A 26,282-nucleotide genomic window follows, 5' to 3' on the forward strand; every position below is an offset into this window, starting at 1 on the left:
GGGCAGCACCAAACCCTGCCTGAGTCGAGGAGGCGAGATGGGGAAGGGGACCAAGGGACAGGGGGAGAGAGAGGACTCTTTACAAGGGATGGAGTGATTGTGAGAGAGGAGGAGGAAGAGGAAGACTACTTTGAGGAGGAGGAAGGGGATGAGGGGTTGCTCTCAGACTTGGACGATGATGAGCGCGACCTAGCCGAGGCCCGGCGGTCGTGGCAACGGTAGCAGTGGCAGCGGTAGCAGCAAAGGCGGACTGAGGGAGGAGGCCCTCGCAAACCAAAGTGATATTTCCAAATCTCCTTTGCTGGCTACTCCCTGCCCCACACCCAAACCCCCACCCTCGCCCCTAGCCTCTCCACCCCCAGCAGGAGTGGCTGAGGGAACCAGCTTTACGCCCAGCGCAGCCCCCCCCACCAGCTTTAACTGCCTGTCCCGTGCCCAGCCGGTCTCCCCCCGCGGACGACAGCGGCAAGACAGGGTCGCCCGCCTCGGCGCCCAGAGACGAATGTGCCAATGGAGAGAGTGCCAACGCAACACAACCAAACGACGCTCGCCCGACAGAGCCACCGCTAGCAGCAGCAGCTTGCAGCACCCCAGCCACTCACACAACCCCCACCACCACCACCACAACCAGCAGCAGCATCCTGGCCTGACCTACACCCTGCCCAGGCAGGGAACTCCCTCGGCAGGCTCCCCTGAGGCCCTTCAGGACCTGGGCGCTGGAGGAGGATCCAGCAGTGGTGGTGGCAGCATGATGGACTTCGGGAGCGGCAGCGGAGAAAACGGGGCCCAGAGCTCGCCCTACACGCCATGGGCAGCTACCTACCTGTCGGGCTCTCACTCGCGCAACTCCTGCAAGACGCTCAAGTGCCCCAAGTGCAACTGGCACTACAAGTACCAGCAGACGCTTGAGGCGCACATGAAGGAGAAGCATCCAGAGTCTGAGGGCGATGAGTGCCCCTACCTGCAGCAGTGGGCAGAGCCACCCACGGCTGGCCCGCGGCGAGACCTACACCTGCGGCTACAAGCCTTTCCGCTGCCACGTCTGCCAGTACTCCACCACCACCAAGGGCAACCTCAGCATCCACATGCAGTCCGACAAGCACCTGCACAACATGCAGAACCTGCAGAACGGCGGGAAACGGCTCGGGCACCGAGGCCGGCCACTCGCACGGCTCGGCTCGCGACGCCCAGGGCTACGGGAACGCGCCCACGGGAGGTGGCGCGGCGTCAGCTGCCCCGTGCCCTACGCAGCCCAGCGCGCTGCACCCCCCACCGCGTGCCCACTCACAGCCGCACGCGGGCCAGGTGGGGCCTCAGGTGGGCGGCACGTGCAGCTCGCCGTCGCCCGCCAAGCCCAAGGCCCCGGCCATGTGGCGCTGCGAGGTGTGCGACTACGAGACCAACGTGGCGCGCAACCTGCGCATCCACATGACCAGCGAGAAGCACACCCACAACATGCTGCTGCTGCAGCAGAACCTGGCCCAGATGCAGCAGCACCGCACGGGCATGCGGCTGGCGCTCGGCGGGGGCACTGGGGGCAGGCGGGGGTCCAGCGTCGCTGCCCCCCACCCCCTCTGACACCGACATCTACCAGTTCTACCTGTCGCAGGCGCGCAGTCTCAACCTGACGCTTGGCACCAAGGCCGATCCCATGGCCACCGATGCCCAGTTCCTGCGCAGCATCTTCTCCACGCAGGACGTCTCTGGACTGGCACTGACCCGTGGGGAGCCGGAGATGGAGGTGCCCGCCTCTGACCATCACCCGGGCACCCACGAGCCATCTCCGGGTGGCGTTGACCTTGCGGCCGGCCAGAGCATGTTTCCAGTGCGGCGTGTGCGAGCAGTTCTCGTGCGACGGGCTGGACGGACTGGCACGGCACCTGGCCGCCCAGCGCTCGCTGCCCGAGTCCGAGTGGCGCACCACGGTGGGCGAGAGCCACCACTGCCGGCTGTGCCAGTACGCCACGCCGCTGCGCGCCAACTTCCAGCTGCACTGCCAGACAGACAAGCACCTGCTGAGGTACCAGCTGGCCGCACACCTGCGGGAGGGCCGTGCCCGACGTCGCCGCGGCAGCCGCGGCCATGACAACGGTGGGGTAGGAGCGAGAGGACGAGAGGGAGAAGGAGAGGGAGGTGGAGTGGTGGCTGAACAGTGTGAGCATAAACGTGGGCAACCCTGTGCGACTCCGCTGCAACGCCTGTGCCTACGATGCCCCGAGTCTGGAGAAGCTCAAACTGCACACCATGAACTCACAGCACGAGAGCAGCCTCAGGCTCCACAAGGTAACACACACACACACACACACACACACACACACATACTCAAACACTCAATTTCACACACTCGTACAAACGCATATATACACATAGGCAGAGACACACAGTATCAGATCAGCCTTAGTCTCCACTTGATGAGAGGACACAACTCATCAAAACTGAACACAAATATGCACATATACAGAATAAGATAGCATATTTAATATGAATGGTAATCATCTTGTAAAAATCTAAATATCTTTTGTGAAAATGCAAATGTAGCCCTTTCGTATCAGTAAGTGTCAAATCGGTGTATCAGACAGTCCCTCACTCGTGCGTTGCCCCTCTGAGATGCTGTGGGGAGACGGTGTCAGGGATTTAAAGGTTCCTCTGATATTTAAAATAATCCGCTGATACTTGAGCAGAAGTGGACAGATCTTCCATATCACAGGCCTTGTTGAACAAGGGCTTCCAGGTGTTAAATAAGTTATCAGACTCCCTGAAGCTCAGCAGAGGCTTTGGCCCTTTCATTTCACTACACACACACACACACACACACACACACACACACTTCCACACACACACTTGCACACGCTCTCCTTTACTGCGTCTGATGGCCCCAACCATCCCAATGTCCTTAGCTCTCCTCCAGCCCTCTCTGTCTGTGATCAGAGTGACTGATTAACAGATGTGCTTCTGAAAGGCCCCAGCTCCAAGAGCACCTCTGGGTGAGGCCCAGGCAGAGGTCACGGGGCCACCGTCCCGGCACTGATTACCCCGGAGAGGTGGAGGTGTGTGTGGGGGAGTCGGCCACTCCGGCCCCCGGTCTGTGAGGCCTAGGTGGTGGTGGGCAGTAATTGAGATTGATTGGATGTTATTTTTTCTCTGCTGCTAATGCACTCCATTAGTCCAGCACATCCGTAATCAGTTTAGACTGCAGAGGTAAATGGAGTGGGGTTTCACTGGGTACACACACACACACACACACAGACTTACAGACGCAGACGCACAGACACACAGAGACACAGACACACACACAGAGAACACACATTTATTCATACACAACACACAAAACTGTTTAGAACGTACACGTGCACATCTGCCTGGTGAACCATAGAAGGTCAGTTTCAGATGTATAGCAATCAGCCATTGAACTAAAGTTATACATCTGGAGAGAAAGACTGGCTGAATTATGTAGACGGATAGCTGAGAAAGTCACATGGATATCCTTGAAAAAGCCCCATACTGCAGTGGGGAAAACATGCTCTAACCTCTCTATTTTCACCAGTCTTGAACCAGAGAAAGTACCACCACTCCACCTATGGTGTATAATCAAGCCTTTCTGGTTCTGAGAATAGATGTAAGTGGTTCACCTGAGCTAGTTCTTAAGAGAGGGAGATTGTTTGGTTCCAAATGTCAACTTGCTCCCCTCACAGAGCACATGCCGCTTGCCTTCTCCTCCACTGCCATGACAACTCGCTGGCCAATCGCGGAGAAGGTTATTGGCGGCTATTTTTGGGCCACTCTTGAATGTGGCTTGACCAGGTTGGGATCGCATTTCGCTGACCTTATGAAGCTGAAACCCAACCTGGTGCTGCTGGATTAGACCCAGCTTTGGTGGTCCGATCGTGTCACAACAGCTCTGTGTTCGCCCTCCTGCTAAAAGGAGGCATTGATGGCTTATTGATTGGCTTTGATCAGTACACACTTCAGAGGCACTGGTCTGTGGCAGAGGCAGATGGTGACCACAGAGGCAGGTGAGCTCACCGCTCGGGAGGTCTGCCCCTACAGATGGGTTAGCGTGAGCCTAACGCTGGATTGTTTTGCCCATAACAGATTTGTTTAGTAAGGTGTTGATAGTACAGTGCACTGGTTAGCATTGCTGCTTTCCAAGCAGTTGTGCTGGGTTTGATGCCCATTGGTTCAACTCAAGTCCTTCTTAGACTTTGCATCTTGAGTTGTTTTTGGGAGTAAAAATCCAGTGTGTGGATATTTGTCCTTTTGCGGGAACAGCTTTACCTGTGTCCAACAACTGGGCCTAGCTGGAGTTAGATGAGCCCAGTGTCCTGCCTTTTCTGCAGTAGGCCTTATCCAGCAACACACACACACACACACACACACACCCCCACACACCAGCCTCCCTCACCTACCAACACACACACACACACACACACAGGCCAATGGCATGTTCGTCACTAAGTCAAGGTGAGAGGACTTCAATTGAAGAATACATTCTCCCTCCCTCTCTCTCTCACACTCACACTCACACTCACACACACACACACATACACATAAACACTCAGAGAGAGAGAGAAAGCCATCAAGCTTTGTCTGCATTAGAATTTACAGTAAACCAGTGCACACTAAAAGAAAAGAGTGCAGATGAGTGATAGATAGAGAGAGAATAAGAGGAGCAGAATGGAGTCAGAGAGAGAGAGAGAGAAAGAGAGGGGCAGAGGGAGAGAGAAGGGAGTCAGATAGAAAGAGAGAGGGAGAGGGAGGGAGAGAGAGAGAGAGAGAGAGGGAGGGAGGGAGGGGAGAGAGAGAGATGGGAGGCAGAGCTGTCTTCATTGATCTACCCTCCTCTCAGCTGTAATGTGTCTGTTGTTTACATTCCATTGCCTTGGTTATGGGAAGGGAGTTCAATAGTTATTGCATTATTTAGTGTTAAAGAGACCTAGACTTCAGCAAGGGTCAAACAGGACAAGCCTGCTCCTCTCTTCCCTCGTCTTCTGCTCTGGATAGCTCTCCTATCCTTTCACCACCTCTCCTCTTTTGTCCTCTTTTCTTCTCCTCCCTTCTCCTCCTTTCCGCACTCCTGTCTCCTTTCTTCTCCTTTCCTTCTCTGGTCTATTCTGTTCCTCTTGTCTATTCTGTTCCTCCTCTCTCTCTCTCTCTCTCTCTCTCTCTCTCTCTCTCTCTCTCTCTCTCTCTCTCTCTCTCTCTCTCTCTCTCTCTCTCTCTCTCTCTCTCTCTCTCTCTGTAGAGATATTAGAGAGAGAGAAGTATTAGTATTCACACAGATTAGTGTCATCTGTACACTCCTGAAATATAACCCTCTTTCTGTATCTCTCTCTCTCTCTCTCTCTCTCTCTCTCTCGCGCTCTCTCTCTCTCAGTATTTTCAGCAGTTAACCGGTGCTGTGGATGAGGGGTGTGTCTTCCACTGTCTGCTATGTGACTACTCCACTTCATCCAGCCTCTCTCTGGTGCAGCACTCCCATTCGCTCAGCCATCAACGTGGGGAGGGGCTGTGGCGCTTCCAGCGAATCCAGAGAGGTCTGCCAGAGGAAGAGGAGGAGCTTAGTGCCATCTTCACAGTTAGGAAGCCCCCAGTACCAGACGAAGGTAAGATACAGAATGTCCACTTACAGTAACACACACACACACACACACACACACTGGGCACTAACGGGCACTAACAGACATGCACTAAATGTTTTATTTCGTTTACCTCAGTTATTTTCTTTTTCATTTTCTGTTTGACTGGGCATTTCTTGTGAGATGGGCCATTGGGATCCACATTTTTAAACGTTGATTGATTTACCACTTTGTTTGTTTTCGTTTGTTGTTTTTTTTTGTGCCAACTTAACACCACACTCCACATTAATTACCGTCTTTGGCTAGCATGTGACTGCGCCCATGTGGGCCGGGGTGTAATTTAGGGTCCTCAGCGTGCTCTGAGCCAAGCCTTTTATTAGCGTCTGTTAATGACAGGTCAGGGAGCCTGCTTAAGACAACAAAGAGGGAGTGTGTGAACATGCCGAATTAAACCGATAAACAAGATGGAGCGGAGCGGGAGAGAACGAGGGGCTGGCGGAGGGGAGAGGCAGCGAGTGGGAGCCAGGGGGCGGCCCCAATATGGAGCGGAAGAAAAGAAGTGTGCGGCCGGGACAATTAGCTCTCACATTCAGGGCCACTAATGACCAGCCCACCAGAGAGACAAGCTGGCATCCTGTCAAAGAAGCGCCATTGTGTGAACACACAGAGAGAGAGGGAGAGAAATGTGACCGATCCTGAAGGAAAAAATAGTGTGAGTGAAAGACCAAGAATGTGAGGGAGGGAGGGAGGGAGAGAGAGAGAGAGAGCAGGAAGGGTGGGAGAGAAAGAGGGAGAACATGGATGGGAGAGAGAGAATGAGGGACTCTGAAGGGAGAGAATGGGAGAGGAGGGCCGGCGGAGCAGGATTTGTCACGCAGACAGGCTGAGCAGGAGCTATCTGTGGAATGTTATTTTTCCTGCTTGTTAAAATGCAGAGCACCTGCAAACATGAACCCTGTCGAGAGGGGGGGGGTATATGGGGAGGGAGAAAGAATGAGATGTATTGAGGTAAGGAGAGAAAATATGAAATGAAAGAAAGGGGGAGGGAGGACGAGGAGAGGAGAGGAGGGAGAGGCTGTGGTTGTAAATGCAGCCCCCTGTTGGGCCTTGGGCTTGCTGGCCTTGATTTCCAGACGCAGGGATCTGGGGGCCCGATAGTGCGACCTGTGTACTACTCCCTCTCCGCTACACACAGTGCCGGTTCACTAGAGAGAACTGTGTCTAGCTCCCTCTCCACCTACAGCCCAGAGGACAAGCAGCTTCGCACTCAGATACACACAGAGACCGCAATAAAAGTAAAGAAATTAAAACAAAGGAATGGAATGACAAATTGTGTGGGGGGGAAAAAACATAGGTACGTATACATTTTTAATTCAAAGACAGATATACATGTTTCGTTCAAATGTAAAAAATTTGTATTTCAGAAGTGACACACCCTTCTGAATGCAGACATTACTGATAGCACATGATGTGTTGGCCATTATGTGTTGCACAGCACAGATGACAAATAATCAGTTACTTACACCAATCATGAGTCTAGGCCTAAACCAGAGGCTCACTGTCAGACACTACTTTAGCTTACATCGTCATCAAGCTCTTCTTATGTGCAAAATAATTCTGTCAAGTTAAATAAATGCACTTCTGATTCTGTGTCTGCTGGACCACCGAAGTCCTGTAAGTAGATCTGAGGACTTAAAAAATCAGATTGCAACATATAACCACGGGATAATCTATCATAATCTTTTAAACCAGCATGAAGCCGAAAGACTTGTGGATTTTGTCTCAAGTAGTGAATTGAGCTGAATATCGGTCCGATTATCCTTTACTGTGGGCCTGCATGGAGGGAGAGAGAAGGGGGTGGGCAGAGAGTGGAGAGGGAAAAGAGAGAGGCGGGGGCAGGGAGAATGGCAGACGCTTGCCAGGTATTGATTGTGTTAATTGATATGCCAATATTCACACTCGTTACATCAGCTAGTGTGTGTGTGGGGTCTCTGCTAACGAGAGCCGGGCACTGATCAATGCTGCCGATAAAGACCTCAGACGCTAACAAGCAACGGGTTAATGAAACATCACCAATTAACCCGCACCAATTAGCCTGTGGCCAGGGATGCGGGAGAGGTCTCGTTCGACCAGGCACTGGTCCAAGGGAAGATGGAGAGGGTGTTGGTGACTCCAGAGAAATGGGGCGAATCTGTCTCATTTAGTTCTTTTTGTTTCTTTGTGTTGTTCATGTACACCTTTTATGTCCTGCCTCTGTGTGTGTGTTTCCCCTCATCAATCAAATCTCTAAGAGGCCACAGTGAAGCGCCGTCCTCTTATCACACTGGTGGGTTAAGGTGTGTGAGTGATTGTTGCTGCGAAGCTCTTTGCATTAGACCACTCACTGCATAAAGAACTTCTATGCTAATGACTGGTCTTTTTCTTCTTGTAATAAGTGTTTCTGTGAGCGTAGAGGTGTGTGTGTGTGTGTGTGTGTGTGTGTGTGTGTGTGAGAGTGAGTGAGAGACTAGTAAACACATTGTCCTTTCCGTCCCTGATTGACACCCACTCAGGTTCACCCCCAGCCTGCTATCTTTGGTAAACACTCTGTTGACAGTCCCGCTTTCCTCTCCTCCTGCCCTGTCCATCCTGCCTCACTCTCTCGTCCAATCAGGCACAGAGGGCCCCAGCTCCAGATAATTAGCACCCGCCCGCACACACTGGCCTGGCTCCAGTAACCTTCAGAATAATTACAACGTGTGTGTGTGTCGAGGCCGCCCTGCCGCGCCTGGCCAGGTGTTCCAGTCGTGCTGGAATGCTGCTGCTGCTCCTGCTGCTCCTGCTGCTTGCTGGACGCTTGGCCTCCGCCGCAGCCTTGAGCACATAATGACAGCCTATTATCTGTGCCGCAGTGCATTGTGGGTACCATGTGATGACACCCGGCTTCGATAACAGGAAGCAGCTGCAAGGACTTTCTTAGGCACACACACACACATATATTTACTCTGCATACACATATTGAGAAATGACAGGGCTTATCATTCCCTGATATCCTGTCCAATTTACATTTTCACAATTTGCATCCATGAAACGAATTAATTAAGTACATACACAAAATTGTGTTCTGTTTTTCTTTTTCTGGTCATAGCCACTTCTGTACGGTTCAGTAACAAATGCCACAGATCACACTCAAGCTCCACTTGTCCCTCAGTCTGTGGATATAGGCACAGCCTCTTTAGTTATCCTGCCACACTTGACAGAAGGTGTTGTGTGTGTGTGTGTGTGTGTGTGTGTGTGTGTGTGTGTGTGTGCGTGCGAGAAAAGTGTTCTCCAGCTGGTCACGCTTAAATAAACAGTGGCTTTAGTCGATCGGAACATCAGAGACGCCAATAGCTCCGACCGGTCAGGGTGGCGGCTCTGAATGAGTGGGCTATTGATCCCTGTCGGAACTCCGGGGCATTCCCTAATTTAAAATCAATGCCAGATCAATGACGCGGGGCATTAGCATACTGATCTGCCAGATTACCAGTGAAGTGAGGTGCACTGAACACACTGTGTGCATGTGTGTTTGTGTGTGTTTGGGTTTGAGAGGGGGAGTGTTGACTCTATTATGTTCAATTTAATGGACTACACTGCCCTGTCACGACTTCTGCTAAGCTGGACAGCTATCCATCCAGGTTCATTAGTCTAACGTCAGCCATTTTCTTCAAGATCCCAGCAATGCTTCTTCTCTCTCTCTCTTTTCTTTCTTTCTTTCTTTCTTTCTTTCTTTCTTTCTTTCTTTCTTTCTTTCTTTCTTTCTTTCTCACTCACTCACTCTCTCTTTCTCTCTTTTTCTCTGTGTGTGTGTATTTGAGTGTGTGTGTTCCCTTGTATGTCTACTTGTTTGTGTGTGTTCTCCTCAGCCCCCAACACTCCTCATCCTCAGAGCTCATTGTACTCCATTACGCTAATTGCTAATAGCTAATCTCTGACACTGAGTGCGACCCAGAAAAAGTTGATGCTTACCTTATCATTTCTCGTGTGTGTGTGTGTGTGTTTGTGTTTGTAGAGTCAGCAGTACACTCAGGCTAATCTCTCATTTAGCTAACACCATTTTAAGGTGGAGAGCATTAAGCTAACATGTTGTGTTTTAGCCAAATCACTGAGTGATGTGACGGGCAGGGGGGTGGACAGGCGAGTGGGCAGGCAGTCAGGGGCATCCACACACACCCTTTCCCTCCATGCCCACGTCAGCACATCCACTGTTTTGGAGCTAATGGCCAGGCCTTATTATGATAATAGGAGCGATATGAAGCTTACCTTTTTAAAAATAATCACATTACTCCCCATGTAAACCTAAAAGGCTTTGGCTGGCCTAGCCTGTCTGTGGGGTATTGTGGCGTAGTTTGTGTGTTTGGCACATCATGTACAGTGCTGTGTGTGTCTGTGTGTCTGTGTGTGTGTGTGTGTGTGTGTGTGTGTGTGTGTGTGTTGTTTACCGCATGTGTGTAGACAAAGACAGACAGGCTTGTTTTGTGGGTGTGGGTGCTTGTACTGCCTGTGTGTGTGTGGTTTCATGTACTGTCTGCAGACGGAGCAGGTGTAGGCTAAGGCTCTTTGACAGTTTCAGGTTGTGTGTTTCATGCTTGTGTGGCTCTGATGAAAAATCAATAGCCTGTCTGGATAATTGGTGCCAAGATCGCCTCCAGTGCTTCCAGCACCGCTCCTGCAAAGATACCCCTCTCTTTCTTTCTTTCTTTCTTTCTTTCTTTCTTTCTTTGAATCCTTTTTTGCCGGTTTCCGTCATCCTTATTCCTTTCTGTCATTATTTTTTTTTCTATCATTATTTTTCTTTGCTTTTTCTTTTTCTTCTCTCCATCTCTTTATTCTCACTACATTTATTCTTTCTCTATATCTTTCTTTCTTTAATTTATGATTTTCTGTCTGCAACTCAGCATACATTTCCCTCCTCAGCCTTCTCTTTGTCTTCCCATCTTTCATTTTCCGAGTCACTTGCACATACTTCAACCTGGCTGTGATTGCCCTGCCATGACAACCTTGATTTTTTTTTTTCTTTCTTTCTTTCTTTCTCCCCCTTCCTCCACACTCCTCTCTTTCTCCTTTTCTCATCCTTTCCCCACCCTCTCCCTCTTTTCCCCCTCCCCCTCTCGTCGTCCCTCCCTCCTGCACAGGCAGACAGAGGTGGACAATTGCTTCGTGAAGAAAGCAAAATGGCAGAGAGGGGGAAGGGGGGGGAGAAGAATGGAGTTTAAAGCAGAGCTCCTCATCCCCTGTCTTTTCTTTCTGTGCAGTGAAGTTTAAACCTTTTGCCTGGAGGTGTGTGTGTGTGTGTGTGTGTGTGTGTGTGTGTGTGTGTGTGTGTGTGTGTGTGTGTGTGTGTGTGTGTGTGTGTGTGTGTGTGTGTGTGTGTGTGTGCGTGCACCCTTTTAAAGAGTTTGAACATGAACACAGGCGGCGAAAGAACAGCAGCATTGGTCCTTCCTGTGTGTGTATGTGTGTGTAAAGGGTCTTTGTGTGCATGGAGGCCTTTTGTGTATGATGTTTACCCCTAGAAGGCATAGATGCAGCTGAATGCTCACTCTGCAGTAAGCTCACTAAACACACACACACCCTATAGAACATTCTTCCATACACATCTTCCTGTGTCTCAAAATGGGACCGCTCATTTTGAATGGCATATTGGGATATAGAGTGAAAGAGATTGTAGGACAACTTCATCATGTCTTAAAAAAGATCATTTGTATGTTTTACAGATAATGCTTTTACTGCCTTAAAAAGCTAATGTGTCTGTGTGTGTGTGTTACTCAAGGGAATGCAACAACATACACCATTTAGGTAATGTGCAATTAGGCCTGACTGTAGTAAATGTCTGTAAAAGAACAAAGCAAAAGACGGATTTTTTGTGATCCAACTTTGTCATCCGACAAAAGGTCAGAGAAGCCAAATTGCCCTGACACCGTGTGTGTATGATTTGCTGTGTAAGCCGTGGTGGTTTATTCATACGCCGCATCGCTTGTTATTTTCATGAGCGTCGTTGATGCCCGGAGAGCCGAGGCGTGACATGGGGGACGCGGCCCTGAAATGGATTCTGTCGGCCTGACCCCTAGTGACCTTTCCTGGGCATTATCTCTGGCGAAGTGGCCAGTAAGCCCTAGGGGGTCAAATTAAGAGTTACTGTGGAGGCCAGGCTTCTCTCTTTTGCTCTCTCGCTCTTTTTTTATTCCCCCTCTCTCTCCTTCTCTCTCTCTCTCCCTCTACCCCCCCCTCTCTCTGTACAATTGCCATGGAGAATGGAGTGGGGGGTGGTTTTGAGGTGTGGGGGGGTGCTGAGAGTATCCCCTGCTGTTTGTTATTAAGTCTAAGCTTTAGACCCCCCCACCTCACCCCACCCCTTCTCTCCCCAGCCGATCAACCCCATCCCACACACACAAATGCACACACACATCGTCCCATAATCGTGGAGATGTATAACACACTGAGGAGTGGTCAGGCGACAGGATGTGTTAAAACATCTCCAGTGTACTGCTTGAAAATTACATCTGTGTCAAGTTGAAAAGGTGTGTGTGTGTGTTCGCATTGTGTACACATGTTCGCTCAATTTTGTTTTTTTTATTTTTTGGCGACATGGTGAAACAGAATTTATGCTGACTTATTTGACTGAGCCTTTTTGACTGATATCCCATTTAGAGGGGGTTGTGATGTTTGTCTTAATGTGTGTGAGAGTGTGTGTGTGTGCCTGCTAACGGTTGTTTGAAGCTGTTTGTATTTCTCCTCATTTCTCCTCTCCCGCTCATCCTCATTCGAGGCTGCTCATCCATGCATGTAGAGGGTGACCCCTATGGGTCAAATTATGTTCCTGCAGCTTCTCAGCACAAAAGCACCAAGGCAAAGAGCCTTAGTGCAGATTACCTTTTGTATTGCTTTCTCTGTGGGATTCACTGGCTTTCATCAAAGTTACCATGAAAAAACCTGTTTGTTATTCAGAAAAATAATCATTTGGTTTTGTTTTGTGTCCCCCCCCCTTTCCCCCCTCCAGGAGATCAGAGTGAAGTGGAGGCTGCGACTGATGGCTCTGCAGAGCAGGAGGAGCAGACCAAAACCTCTGTAAAAGGGGGAGAAAAGGAGACAAGTCGAGGCTCAGGTAAGGCATGGGGTGAGGGTGGTTTGTTTTTCAGAAGTGTCGTCACACAGTTTTTGTGTTTGAGGGTGTGTCAGTGTGTTAAGGTGTGTTTGGTAGTAGGATATTTGCAACCACATTCAATTTTAAGCATCAGCATTTTCCTATTATTTGTATGTGTGTGTGCCTGTGTGTCAGAGGGTGTTAGAGTGTGTGTGTGTGTGTGTGTGTGTGTGGGCTAGATCCTAATAGGACTTAGGACTGCACTCAGTGGCCGAATCACCTGTCCATTAGTCCTGATGGGAACAGACAGGTTAATGAAGTGACCGTGTGTGTGAGTGAGTGACTGTGAGCGTCTGTTGGGTGCAGTGGATCTGCACTAGTCTCTGGCATGCTCTGTTAGCCATTCAGTAAACCGGATGGAATCCCTTCCTTCAGTTTTTTTTCCGATGCTTCTAATCTCCCATGGTCTGGATATTTCACATAGTAACAAACGTTTACATAGTGAAAAAGAAAAACAGAAACAATGTCTTATCACATGAAGAGAGATACATCAATAATGTTAACATTTAATGTTATTTTTTGTCAGTTGGTTAGAAATTATGTACAACAATCATGCATATCATATGGTTTTATTGCTTCTGGGAAGGAGACTCTTTATATGTAAGGTCTTAGGTATGGAATTAAACTGGCACAAGATTAGTATGTCTGAATTCCCTAAAACTGAACTTGTTTGGTAGAATAAATTTGTCTAAAGCAGATTATTTTATTTATTCTCAAGGTATGATCCATCAAGCCCCTCACTGTGTCTTCTATTGTACTTGGACGCTATAATAATAAAAGTAAAGCATTAACGAAAGGGCCTGATGGTTATTGTGGAGACTTTGGCTTACATAGATCATTTCACATTTGATTTTATTTACTTTGTTTCATGACTTCACATGTTTTACCACACTTAACACTGTGTGTGTGTGTTGAGGGGGGAGGTCTGTGAGTACGTGTATGTGCTCAGAAAAATTGCAGACGCAGTAAAGAGTTTGTGTTATTCATTGCAGGCTCATCGGATGGGGAATTGGACCATAATGACGGCTCTCCCCCACCCAAACGCCCCAGCTCTCGGGCAAGCGTGACCGACAGCCCTCCTTCCTCAAAGAAGCCACGAACTGAGCCAGCGTCCACTGAACAAGTGAGGGCCTGAAGAACACTCACACACACACACACTCTCTCTCTCCCTCTCTCCCTCTCTCTTGTTTTCTTAATTAGTAACACTTTACGTCCCACCTATAGAAACTTTACAGATGGTTTGTAGACATTCAAGTTCAGTCTTTAAAATAGTTGTTGATCTTTACTGTACATCATCTTAAACCAAACCCAACACGTATACCTAACCTTAACCATAAATTATTATTAACAAAGTGTCAGCAGATATTTTGTGTGTTATCGGATCATCTGTAGATCTGTCTATAGGAGACCCTAAGTAAAGTGTGACCCATGTATACCATTTACTGAATGTGTCCTTTTTCCTCTCTCCCTTGGCTCAGATGCTGCAGTGCCCATTCTGTCGCTTCAGCCACTCGGACCTAGGCGTCCTGCGGGGTCACGTGATGACCCAGCATTCCCTACAGCCTACGCTGAGATGTCCACTGTGCCGTGACACGCTCGGCAGCGTTTCGCTTCTGCGCACGCACCTGACGCACGTGCACAACGTCACCTCTGACTGCACCAACAAGCTCATCAACACGGTCAGTGTGTGTGTGTGTGTGTGCGCGCATGTATGTGTTTCCTGTTTCCTGTAAACGTTATCACTATCCAATTGGTTTGGAAGACCAACCATGCTGGGTGTGTGTGTGTGCGTCTGCTGCGTGCGTGTTGCATTTGCTTGTGCGTGCACATCATCACTTTTTAAAGAGCTCAACTACATGTGTACTGTGTTATAAGGTGTATGTCTCTCTGTCAGAGACACTTTGTTGTGGTTGGATGTATGCTGGTCAGAGAGCAAAGCAGAATTCAGTTTGATTGAGCAACTCATTTGCTGAGAACCAAACAAGACAAGGCAGAAAAAAAATAATTAAAAAGCAAAAAGCCTTTTTAAAATGAGTGGAAAAAACAGAATAAATGAAATTGCTATTTGTATTGTGACAGCAGACAGTCCTGAAAGTAAAACCCCTTATTTCCTTCCATCATTGTAGCATTCTTTTATCCCCTCCTCTTGACTGTTCTTTTCATTCACCCCTATCAACCTCTTTCTCTCTCTCTTTCCTCCATCTCTTACTCCCTCTCTCCTGTCACTCTACATTGTTCTCTCTCTCCTCTCCCCCTCTCCCTGCTTCCCCCTCTCCGTGATAGGGTCATGAAAATAATTGTGCTTCATTAATTCTGAGCCTGGACTAGGTGATTGCCGTTATGAACTGTGCTTGCCAATTATGTGCTCTAAATTAAAACTGACCTTGAGATGCTCCCTGTGTTTGCCTCCTGACGCATAATGAAACCCTCTTCTGGAAACGCTCCCCTTTGTAATGGAAATGTCAGCCATTTTAGTCTGTTCTGTGTCTCCCCCCCCCCCCCCCTTTATTCCCCCTCTTGTGTCTCGTTCAAAATCTGTACCTCTACCTTTCCCACTGTCTACCTTTCTCTCTTTTATTTTCTCTCTCTCTTTCTTCCCTTTGTCACCCTCTGCAACCGGATGCAGGTTTTATTGATTTGCCATTTTTAAAAAAAAGCCCCCTTGGAGAGGAGAGTGAAAATGATTTGGCTTTTTGATCCTTATTTCACTAAACGTGTTGTGATTGACTGTGGAGAGCTTCCTGTCACACTTGACCCCTGACCCTGATGGAGGGCCTCTCCCGAGATGAGACCCCCATCTTGGAGGGGCCGTGAGGGGTCCTCTTCCCGGCCCTTAATGCACGTTGACTTCTCTCTATCTAAGGGCACAGGAGACAAGCCCGTAAATCAGACATTACTACCGTCGGGCTAATGGCATCTCTAAGGTACTGCCGTTTAATTAATGCTCACCAGCCCTTTATGGTCTCTCTGGTCAGGTGATTGCCTCCGACGTGCTGCCCGCCAGTATGTTTACGCCAGTCCCCAACCCAGAGAAGGAGGGTTCCAACTCGAGCACCGATAACACAAAGAAACTACACGGTTTGTCTTCCATTCTTATAATTACATAGTCCTATTTTTATTTTTCACACAGAGTAATTTTTTCAACAAAACATATGATATTTCATAGATAATAATCCACATAATGTCATACATTTGTTTTAAGATATTGCATATTTTAATCAATATTTTCTATTACAAATGTAAAAAGAAATGACATTTCAATGGTTATGTCTGGTTCTTTTACAGAAGACTCAAAGGCAGACCCTGATAAAGGGAAATCACCAAACTCTGAGGTCCCCAAACCTCACAGATCACCCCTGGAGGATGCAGAGTCCACCAAGGAAAACACCGCCGCCTACCCATGCTGGCAGAAGGGCTGCAGCAAAGTCCTCAAGTCCTCCACCTCCCTGCAGGCTCACATCAGCGAGGTTCACAACAACCAGAAGAGCCCAGGGCCAGTGTCAGACCGCCACGTCTACAAATACCGCTGCGGCCAGTGCAGCCTGGCGTTCAAGACCCCTGAGAAGCTTCAGCTGCACTCACAGTACCACGCCATCCGTGCGGCCACAATGTGCTGCCTGTGCCAGCGCAGCTTCCGCAGCTTGCAGGCCTTGCGCAAGCACTTGGAGACCAGCCACCTGGAATTGAGCGAGGCCCAGCTGCAGCAGCTCTACGGGGGGCTGCTCATGAATGGGGACGCCCTCGCCATGGGCGACCCAACACTCGGAGAAGAGCAGGGATTGTTCGGGGATGACTGCATGAAGGACGGAGATGAGATTGACCTGGAGGAAAAACAGAGCTCCAACGGTAGTGGTGGTGATTCTGGGCTGGTGCAGCAGGAGGATGCCGCGAGTGAGATGAAGCGAGCGAATCTGCCATTTAGGAAAGCCACCAACCTCACCATGGAGAAGTTTCTGGACCCGCAACGACCCTTCAAGTGCACAGTGTGCAAAGAGTCCTTCACACAGAAGAACATCCTGCTGGTACACTACAACTCTGTGTCTCACCTCCACAAAGTCAAACGTTCACTCCAGGACTCCACAGCAGGAGTCCCTGAGTCCGTCAGCAGCACCGATCACAAACCTTTCAAGTGTTCCACCTGTAATGTGGCCTACAGCCAGAGCTCCACTCTGGAGATCCACATGAGGTCAGTCCTGCACCAGACCAAAGCCCGTGCTGCCAAAGTAGACCCTTCTATCAGTCCTGCCTCTGCTAACACTCCTTCAATTAGCACTAGCTCATCCTCCAGCAGCTTTTCCCTTAGTTCTGCTACAGCTGTGAAATTTGCCACAGCCACAAGTTCAGCCTCTAGCTCAACTGCTCATGCTCATTTGGGAGGCCAACAGAGCAGTGATGCCCTGTATACCACTGCAGGCCAAGCTGCCAGCCACTCTTCCCTTTCTGAGAGCCACGAGGCTAAAAGGAAGAGGCTAGCAGATATCATAGCCTCCACAGCACAGCAGCAGCAGCAGAAGCTTCTTCAGCAGCAGCAGCTAGCCCAAGCCCAAGTACATCTGCAGCAGGAGCTGCAGCAGAAGGCAGCACTCCTCCAGTCCCACCTGTTCAACCCAACGCTCCTGCAGCACTTCCCCATGACACCGGAAGCTCTCCTTCCACTCCAGCAGCAACAGCAGCTGCTATTCCCCTTTTACATCCCTGGTGGGGACTTCCAGCTGAGTGCGGAACTGAAAAATGCGGCTCTGAATCTCGCCAACTCTGCCAGTCTAGGTTTTGCTTCCCAGCTTGGCCCAAGCCCAAGTGAGGCATCGGTGGCACAGAAAGAAAAGCCGAGCATAAGCACCTCGCAGCAGGACCTCACAAGACCTCCTCTGCAGCAAACTCCAACAGTGTCCCACGCTATCAGCAACGTTATCTCTCATCAAGATGGTGGAAAATCTCAGACACCTAAAATTCATACTGAGACCGCTGTGCCTGAGCAGCACAGGAAGGAAGAGGCCGAGAGCACAAATATCAGGCCCACGGAAAAGCAAGATGCTGGTAAATGCAACACCGGGGAGAGTCAAGAGGCAAAGAGTTCTGGGAAAGAGGTCAAAGTAGGATTCCTGCCACCCAGGATTTCCCATGATGCCTCTGATAATGCCTCAAGGGCTTTGCTGGAGAACATTGGTTTTGAGCTGGTCATGCAGTTTAATGAGAGCAAGCAGAGGGTGCAGAGGAAGTTTTCTGAAAACATAGCTATGGCTGTTGGCGAGTCTGATTCAAAGGAAGTGGATCCCCTGCAGGGAAAGCTGAAGTGTGTGGCTTGTCACAAGCTGTTCTCAAACACCCTGATACTGAAGAGCCATCAGGAGCATGTCCACCAGACTGTTTTTCCTATTGAATCACTGGAGAAGTTTGCCAAAGACTACAGGGATCAGTATGACAAGCAGTACCCCTTGAGGTCTCTCACTCCTGAGTCTTCCCCTACTCCTCCACCTCCTCCACCACCACCTCCCCCGAAGCCACCCACACCTCCCAGCTCCCAGCCAAGCCAGCAGCCTCCAACCCCAAGCTCTGCTCCCTCAACTCCGACTGTTGCTCCTCCAACAGTCTCTGCACCTTTGCCAAAAGCACCCACTCTCCCACCTCCACCTCCTCTCTCCTTGCCTGTGGACCTTCCACTTTTCCCTCCTCTTATGATGCAGCCCATACCCTTGAAAACACTTCCCCCTCCGGTTCCTGGCTCCATGCCTGCTATGGACGTTGGTCTCCCCCATGACCTGGCTCAACTCTATCAGCAACAGCTCAGTCCCGCCCTGTTGCAGCAGCAAGGCAAGCGTCCTAGAACACGCATCACTGATGAGCAGCTAAGCGTGCTTCGCCAGTACTTTGACATCAACAACTCTCCAAATGAAGACCAGATCAAAGAGATGGCAGACAAGTCCGGCCTGCCTCAGAAAGTGATCAAGCACTGGTTCCGCAATACACTGTTTAAAGAACGTCAGCGCAACAAGGACTCTCCTTACAACTTCAACAACCCACCAACCACCACTCTGGAAGATGCTAAGGTAGACTCCAGGCCTCCAAGCCCTGAGCCTCAGAGGTATGAATGTTATGGGAGCAAGAGGTCCTCAAGGACTCGCTTCACTGACTACCAGCTGAGGGTCCTGCAGGATTTCTTTGATGCCAATGCCTACCCAAAAGATGATGAATTTGAGCAGCTCTCCAACCTGCTGGGCCTTCCTACTCGTGTCATTGTTGTGTGGTTCCAGAATGCTCGTCAAAAGGCTCGCAAGAACTACGAGAACCAAGGTGAGGGTGCCAAAGAGAGCAGCGAAAGACGAGAGATGTCCAACGACCGCTACATTCGGACTCCCAACCTTAGCTACCAGTGCAAGAAGTGCAGCCTGGTCTTTCAACGCATATTTGACCTCATCAAGCATCAGAAGAAGATGTGCTACAAGGATGAAGAAGACGATACCAGATATGACAGTCATGAGGATTCAAACGACTTCAGGAATGAATACTACAGCTCCTCTGCATCCTCAACCTCTCATACCCCAACCCTCTCCTGTTCAAGTTCAACCCTCACTGCTGAGTCTACCTCTACCCACAATGTGAAACCTGCTGATAGTAATGATGCTAGTGCTGCTAGCATCTCTGAAACCCCCAGAGAGAGGTCATCTCATACTGCAGAAGCACCTAACCTTTCCAAACCACACCAGAGCAGCTCTGCCACCTTGCACCAGAAAGAGCCACAGCTGGAGACTCACCATCACAAGCTGTTGGCAGAGGAAAAAGAGAAAGGACACGCAAGCAGTCCCAAACCCTCCTCTTCCATGAAACAGCAACAGCAGCAGCTCTCCCCCTCTGTTCCCCAGACGAGCCCAGCTTCTTCAGAGAGCACCCGTACCAGTCTCAACACTGTGTCAAGCCCCCAGACCTCACAGCAAACAAGACTGACCCAGCCTGTTACTCCCTTCCACTGTGGCCAGTGCAAACTCGGTTTCCCCTCCTTCGAGAGCTGGCAGGAGCACCAGCAGCTGCACCTCCTGGCCAATCAGAACCAGTTTGTCCATCCACAGTTCCTCGATCGACCGACAGACATGCCCTTCATGCTGTTCGATCCCAGCAACACACTTCTGGCCAGTCAGCTCCTCTCCAGCGCCTTTCCACAGATCCCCTCCAGCTCGATTTCCTCCTCACCCATGCCCAGTGCCACTATAAACTCCTTGAAGAGGAAGCTGGAGGAGAAGGCCAGCACCAGCCCCATGGAGAACGACTGGGAGAACAATGGTGACGAACAGCATCGCGACAAACGTATGAGGACAACCATTACTCCAGAGCAGCTTGAGGTTCTCTACCAGAAGTACTTGCTGGACTCCAATCCCACCCGAAAGATGCTAGACCAGATATCCAATGAGGTGGGCCTCAAAAAGAGGGTGGTCCAGGTGTGGTTCCAAAACACAAGAGCTCGAGAGAGGAAAGGCCAGTTTCGAGCGCTGGGTCCAGCCCAGGCTCATCGTCGATGCCCATTCTGCAGAGCCCTCTTCAAAGCACAGACTGCCCTTGATGCCCACATTCGCTCTCGCCACTGGCATGAGGCCAAAAGCGTCGGCTATAGTTTCTCGATGTCCGGCATGCTTTCGGATCAAGTAGGAATGAAGATGGATGGGCCAGAAATGTCAGGCAATTTACAGCTCTCTAGCTCCTGGAGCAGTCAGTTAGCTGCCCTGTCTCCTGCTAACAAGAGCACCGATTCGTCCCATCATCACAGCTCCAGCCCGAGGTTCAAGATGGAAGGATCTGATGACTTTGATGGTCCATCAAGTTCCTCTCTCAGTCAGTCATATGATCAAAGCAAATTCGACAACGATGACTGTTCCTCAGTAAATACATCAATTACTGATGCTACCATGGGTGAGGAAGGTGGAGACACCTCTGAGTCCAAACACAGAGGTAGTGACATCCTCGCGCAAATGACTGACAGGGCCTTTTCCTGTGACAATGATGACCTGATGTCCTCAGACTTAGTGAGTCCTGCCATGAGTTTCAATGCAAAGGACTATGACAACGAGATGATGGTGGATTACAGTGAGAGTTCTAGCCTTGCAGACCCTTCTTCCCCCTGTCCTGGAACCTCTGGGAGCCAAAGTGGAGATAACATTGAGCGATCCGGTCCCAAGCGTTACCGTACCCAGCTCAGCAACCTTCAGGTGAAAGTGCTCAAGGCCTGCTTCACCGACTACAAGACTCCCACCATGCTGGAGTGTGAAGCCCTGGGCAATCACATCGGGCTGGCCAAGAGAGTAGTCCAGGTGTGGTTCCAGAATGCCCGTGCCAAGGAGAAGAAAGCGAAACTGAATTTGGCAAAGCAGTTTGGTGGTGAGCCATCCCAGAGTGAGGCACCAAAGACTGAATGCACCCTTTGCGCTGTCAAGTACAACAGCTGCCTCTCTGTTCGTGACCACGTATTTTCCCAGGCGCATGTAGCCAAGGTGAAAGAAGCAGTGGGTAGTCAAATGGACAAGGAGCGAGACTACTTTGATCCGAGTACGGTTCGCCAGCTGATGGCTCAGCAGGAGATGGACCATCTGAAGAAGTCCAACGAGGTCCTGGGTATGGCTCCACATCAAAGATTTGACCCTGCCACACTCCAGGCTCTAAACCTCTCATCCATGTACCCTGGTCTTCAAAACATGCCAGGAGTCTGCAGTGCCAGCAGCTTGAACTCGCCTCATATAGGTATGTCTCATTTTATATTAATCCAATTTGTATGATATGTTTAATACTGTGATCTAACTTGCAGTGTTGTATTTTTCTTTTCTGTCTTTCATCATTCTTTCAAGCAGCAGGTCCCAGCAGTCTGTCTCCCAGCGTGTCCTCCAGTGGATTACCCACCAAGCCAACCACCACCTCTTCCTCTTCATCGACTCCATCCAACTCCAAAGTCAGCATGGCCACCTCTGCCTCTACTGCAAAGACCAAACAGCCAGAACTACAGCCTGAGCGCCCCAAAGAGAACGGCACTGAAAAGAGTGAGAAAGAGAAGGTCAAGGAGAAGCCCTCCATACCCCCTGCCCCCTCCACCTCGTCCACCCCCCGAAAGTCCGACAAACAAGACCCCTCCGCCCCAACAACCTCCACTCCAAAACCTGGCATGGAGTTTGTGATGGATCCAGCGCAGCTTCAAGCCCTACAGGCAGCCAGGGGTGGTGCAGATCCAGCAGCCTTCCTGTCTAACCCTTTCCTGCCTTGCTTCATGCCTGGTTTTCCCTCATACTTCCCTCCTCAGATCCCAGGGGCTCTTCCTGGAGGTTACCTGCAGCCCATATATGGCATGGAGGGCCTGTTTCCTTATGGTCCAGCTGCCCTGTCCCAAGCCCTGATGGGCTTGTCCCAAGGTTCCATTCTCCAGCAATACCAGCAATACCAACAGAGCCTCCAGGGGGCACTACAGCAGAAGCACCTGCAGCTCCAGCAGCAGCAGACACAGAAACCAAAAGCCCACTCCCAGGCCAAAGCTGACTCCAAACAGCCTTCCCAAGACACAGTGAAAGCTAGGGAGCGCAAAGATCCTTCCTGTGGCAAAGCATCCCCCTCCACTTCATCTGATCAGTTGTCATCCCCATTGGGTAACAAACCTTCTAAAGTCAGAAACATGGATGAGCATCTTCTCCTGCGGGAGGGTGTCGTCCCCAAAGTCAAAGGTGGAGAGCAGGGGAAAGGTGGTCGGTTGTATGACTGCTTGGCTTGCGACGTCACGCTCAACGCAGACGATGGTGAAGCCCTCTGCCGCCACTTGGAGTCCCCACAGCACAAGCGCAGCGCGGCGGAGCGACTTAACGCCAAAGAGCACGCCACTCACGTGTTACCTCACACCGCAACCTGCGCTCCTGACTCCGCCATGGCATCTACCTCACAGCCTGCCCCTCTGTCCACGCTGACTCCTCCATCCTCCTCCTCCTCTTCCTCCTCCCACCCCTCCACCATAGACGGACTATGTTCCCCGCCCAACCTTTCGACAGCTTTATCGGGGTCGCCAGACACCACTCGTACCCTGGCCTCCTTCTGCAACCAAACTCCCTCCTCGCCTTCAACGGTTACCTCAAGCTTGGCGAGACCCTCTAGCGCTCGCTCCTCGATGCCAACAGACCCCAATGGTGGGACGCCCCGTGCCCCTGCCATGGAGAAGCCCCTGGAGAGACAGAGTCCCACCCTGCCAGAGGAGGACCCACTGGGGGGAAACTCCCGGCAGGACGGCAGTGGCAACGCCAATGGCAATGGCAGCGACTTCACTTGTGTTGGAACAGACTCGCTGGGAATGTGAAAGAGAGACAAGAAAAGGACAAAAAAGAAGACAAAAAAGAACTACTGCAAAGAAGTAAAAGCTTTTTGAGTGTGGATGTTTGAGGAACACAAAGAGATGAACGAGTTCACTTAACAGTAAGAGAAAAAAAATGTTTAAACTGACTGATATCTGAAGAAAACTAACTGCAATTCCAATGCTCGTAACCAAAAAATAATATGCGTCAGTCGAATGTTTTTCTTTGCCATTTAACATGCTGATTATCATCCATCTACCGTAAACAGTATGAACACTACAAAGACTTATGCAGTTACGTTTTTAAAGTGAAATTGGAGTGTTGTATAAAAAACCTGCTCTCCCTGAGCGGATCCCCACCAAACGAACAATTGATTCAAAGTGTGTTCTTAATTTTTGAGTAGCGTACATGTAATAGCACATTAACTTAATGCCATAATTCAGAACGAGAGAACTTATCCATACACACACACACACACACACACACACACATACACACATACAGACTAATGGCGAAGCAGTCTCCCTCCAAGTGTTTGAAAACTGTACCAATGGCTTGCTAAAATAATGATGTATTGTAATGGTGTCTCCTCTCAGGTCAACGGCTGGTAACTTGGTTCTCGTATGGAACTCATTGTATAAATTCTGTTCTTGAAAATACAAAGAGAAAATGTTTTAAGCCTAAAATGTAAGTGTTAAAAAGAAGGGAAATATTAAGTCCTATTTTTTCTTAAAGTTGGAAAAGCATTACTAGTCTTATAAATGTACGCATTTTGGTTTTATTTTGACCTAGGACTTAAACTTTACCCTAAAAACAAAGAGAAATGCAGACTTGAATGGTTGATTTTTTTTTTTTTTTTTTTTAAAGAAAGCCTCTGTGTTTTATGATAGCTACATGTATGAACATTTTTGGTGTTGCGTAGATTGTTGAATTTTAACTGTTTGGTAGGAAGGAAAACCCGTATATTTAGCTTTTGTATTGTCCAACTCCAAAAGGCACTTCAGTGGATGTCGTTTAGCTCACTCTGAGGAGGGGGAGGAGTGTCTACTTTAAAAACCTCATTCTGCAGCCCCCTATTCTTTTCTGCCCCTCACCTCGTCTTGCCAGCCGCTACTCGACTCGACTCGACTCTGATTTGTGTAGCACTTTTCCAGCCAGCTCAGAGCTTTTTAGAAAGCCACAGCCAGAACTACCTACTCCCTAACGGTGTAGCGGAGAGGGTGCGCCTCCACTTAGTCATCACGAGGCAGGGGAGAACAGGGGACATTCCCACGATTATTTTACAATTATGCACTTAGTTGAAGCCTTGCTCTGTCACCTTTTGGCAGCTCAGAGCGTCACTCTTTGCCACATTAGAGCTCAACGCATCGACATTTAATTTTCACCGGGTTTTTTTTAAGGGGATGAGGCGAAGTCACACTCAGCATGATGGGACCGCAGAAAAAGGGCATGATGGGATTCGGAGTCCCCACAAGACTGGCCCATCAGTTAGCTGGGTGGATAAGGAGAGTTGGATAGAGAAGAGAGAGAGAGAGGAGGAGAAACGTTTCCTCTACAGCTCTTTGGTCCACTGCCTCATCACCCATCTAATGTTAATTGATTGTTTTTATTTTTTTTATTTGTCGTTGTTGTTGACCCTTAAAGAAATAGTTACATCTCTTCCTGTGTTACAGATCAGTAGCTCATTTCCAATTAATTTCTACAGTTATCATTTCAATAATAATAATAATAATAATGATAATAATAATAATAACAACAACAGTATTGCTTTAAAGGAAGATCCAAAGACGAAATACTTTAACCAATGGTGCAAACAAATAAAACACTTCTTTATACTTGATATGTTATTGCTTTTAACAAAATAGAAAACATGATTTTAGATGACTCAGTCTGCGCTAGTTCACTGTTTGTGCTTATTTATAAGGAAAAGCAGTGTCTTCATTTGCGAAATAACATGAAAACCAAAAACCAAAAGAGCCCTAGTGCTTGTGGTATGGGGTAGCACCAGTGTAGAGCCATTGCAGTTTGTAAGATAGATTAAAAAAAAAACCTCTTTGTTAACTTTGCTGTGACCAACAGTTATTTTCTTGGTCGGTCAGTCTGTCTTTCTGTCTGTCTGTCTTTCTTTAATTTGGTTGGTTTCCAGGTCTGATCTTTGAAGACATACGACTTGCTGCTAATGTAGTTTTGTATTGATACTAAGATGCATGCTGAAATTTGCTTTTTCTCTAAGCTTTAATGACAACAAACAGTAAGCTTAATGCCATTTCCAAAACAGTGATCATACCTGCTTTCCTCCCCCATCGTTGCTATCTTTAAAGAAAAAAAAAAGAGCATAAAAGACTGTGAATAGACATGTACCTTCCAAATAATAATAACTATTATTTTTGGGGTTTGTTTGTTTTTCTTTGAAACTAGCCAATGTTGAATACCAATGATAAATATTGTTTATACAGAAGACTGCATTCCAAATACCACACTAATACAGTTTTCATAGATGTATTGTATTTTTATTTGATGACTCGTCTGTTTGTTTGAAAATCAGTGTTAAATGTTTGATTCTGCTGTGAGGGGTGTTTGTGTGTGTGAGGGGAGGGGGGGTACACCCCAGGCCTATGTCGCGTTAACGACCTGGGCTACATTATGTGCAACTCCTGTCTGAAAATTCCTGGAAAAAAAGGTTGTTACTGTAACCATAGCGATAGCCAAATAATGTTGTAAATGCACACCTCTTTGTGACATGTGACTTTCTGTTTATTTTTTTTGTTTTGTTTTTTTGTTTGTTTGTTTGTTTTTGAGGTTTTTTGCCATCATACTGACCATAACACAAGAACCCACCCTAGTCAATAAAGTCTGTTTTGTTGCAGATGATGGGCTGTTGTCTTGTTTTTGTAGGCTCAGGGAAACCTGAGGTGTGAAGGGTTCTGTGTAGCCTTCATATGGCTCTGTCTGCGAGTGGGAGAAGCTTGCTGACGTTGGTTTATGTTTACGGAGGTGCGTTTTCTCTTCCATGTGTAGTGTCCCATCATACAAAGTGGAATCCATCCAAAAAGCTTATCTTGATAGTAAAACTTTCAAGTTCTATCTTTCCTTCACTTTTTTCTATTCTCACTTAAACCACACTCATGCCATGCTATGTCTTTCCTTTCATCCCCTTTCTCTATTCATCTGTTAATTCTCTTACCTGTCTTATCTCTCCTTCCTTTCCATATTATTTTATTCTTTTGTCTTGTTGTTTCC

General features: G+C 48.8%; 1 protein-coding gene across 1 annotated transcript; it reads left to right on the forward strand.

The window, feature by feature from the left end:
• The first annotated feature begins 20 nt into the window (after window positions 1-20).
• On the forward strand, window positions 21-25,910 carry LOC121723329 (zinc finger homeobox protein 3-like). The gene is given in 13 exon segments (XM_042108938.1): window positions 21-961; window positions 963-1,136; window positions 1,138-1,504; window positions 1,542-1,749; window positions 1,751-2,054; window positions 2,128-2,283; window positions 5,375-5,603; window positions 12,595-12,699; window positions 13,731-13,861; window positions 14,217-14,417; window positions 15,714-15,816; window positions 16,024-21,462; window positions 21,570-25,910. Coding segments are annotated over 13 exon segments (9,354 nt in total). The 5' UTR covers window positions 21-502; the 3' UTR covers window positions 23,048-25,910.
• Window positions 25,911-26,282: the final 372 nt, after the last annotated feature.

This window comes from Alosa sapidissima, chromosome 11 (genome assembly GCF_018492685.1).
Source record: "Alosa sapidissima isolate fAloSap1 chromosome 11, fAloSap1.pri, whole genome shotgun sequence".
Lineage (NCBI taxonomy): Eukaryota > Metazoa > Chordata > Actinopteri > Clupeiformes > Clupeidae > Alosa > Alosa sapidissima.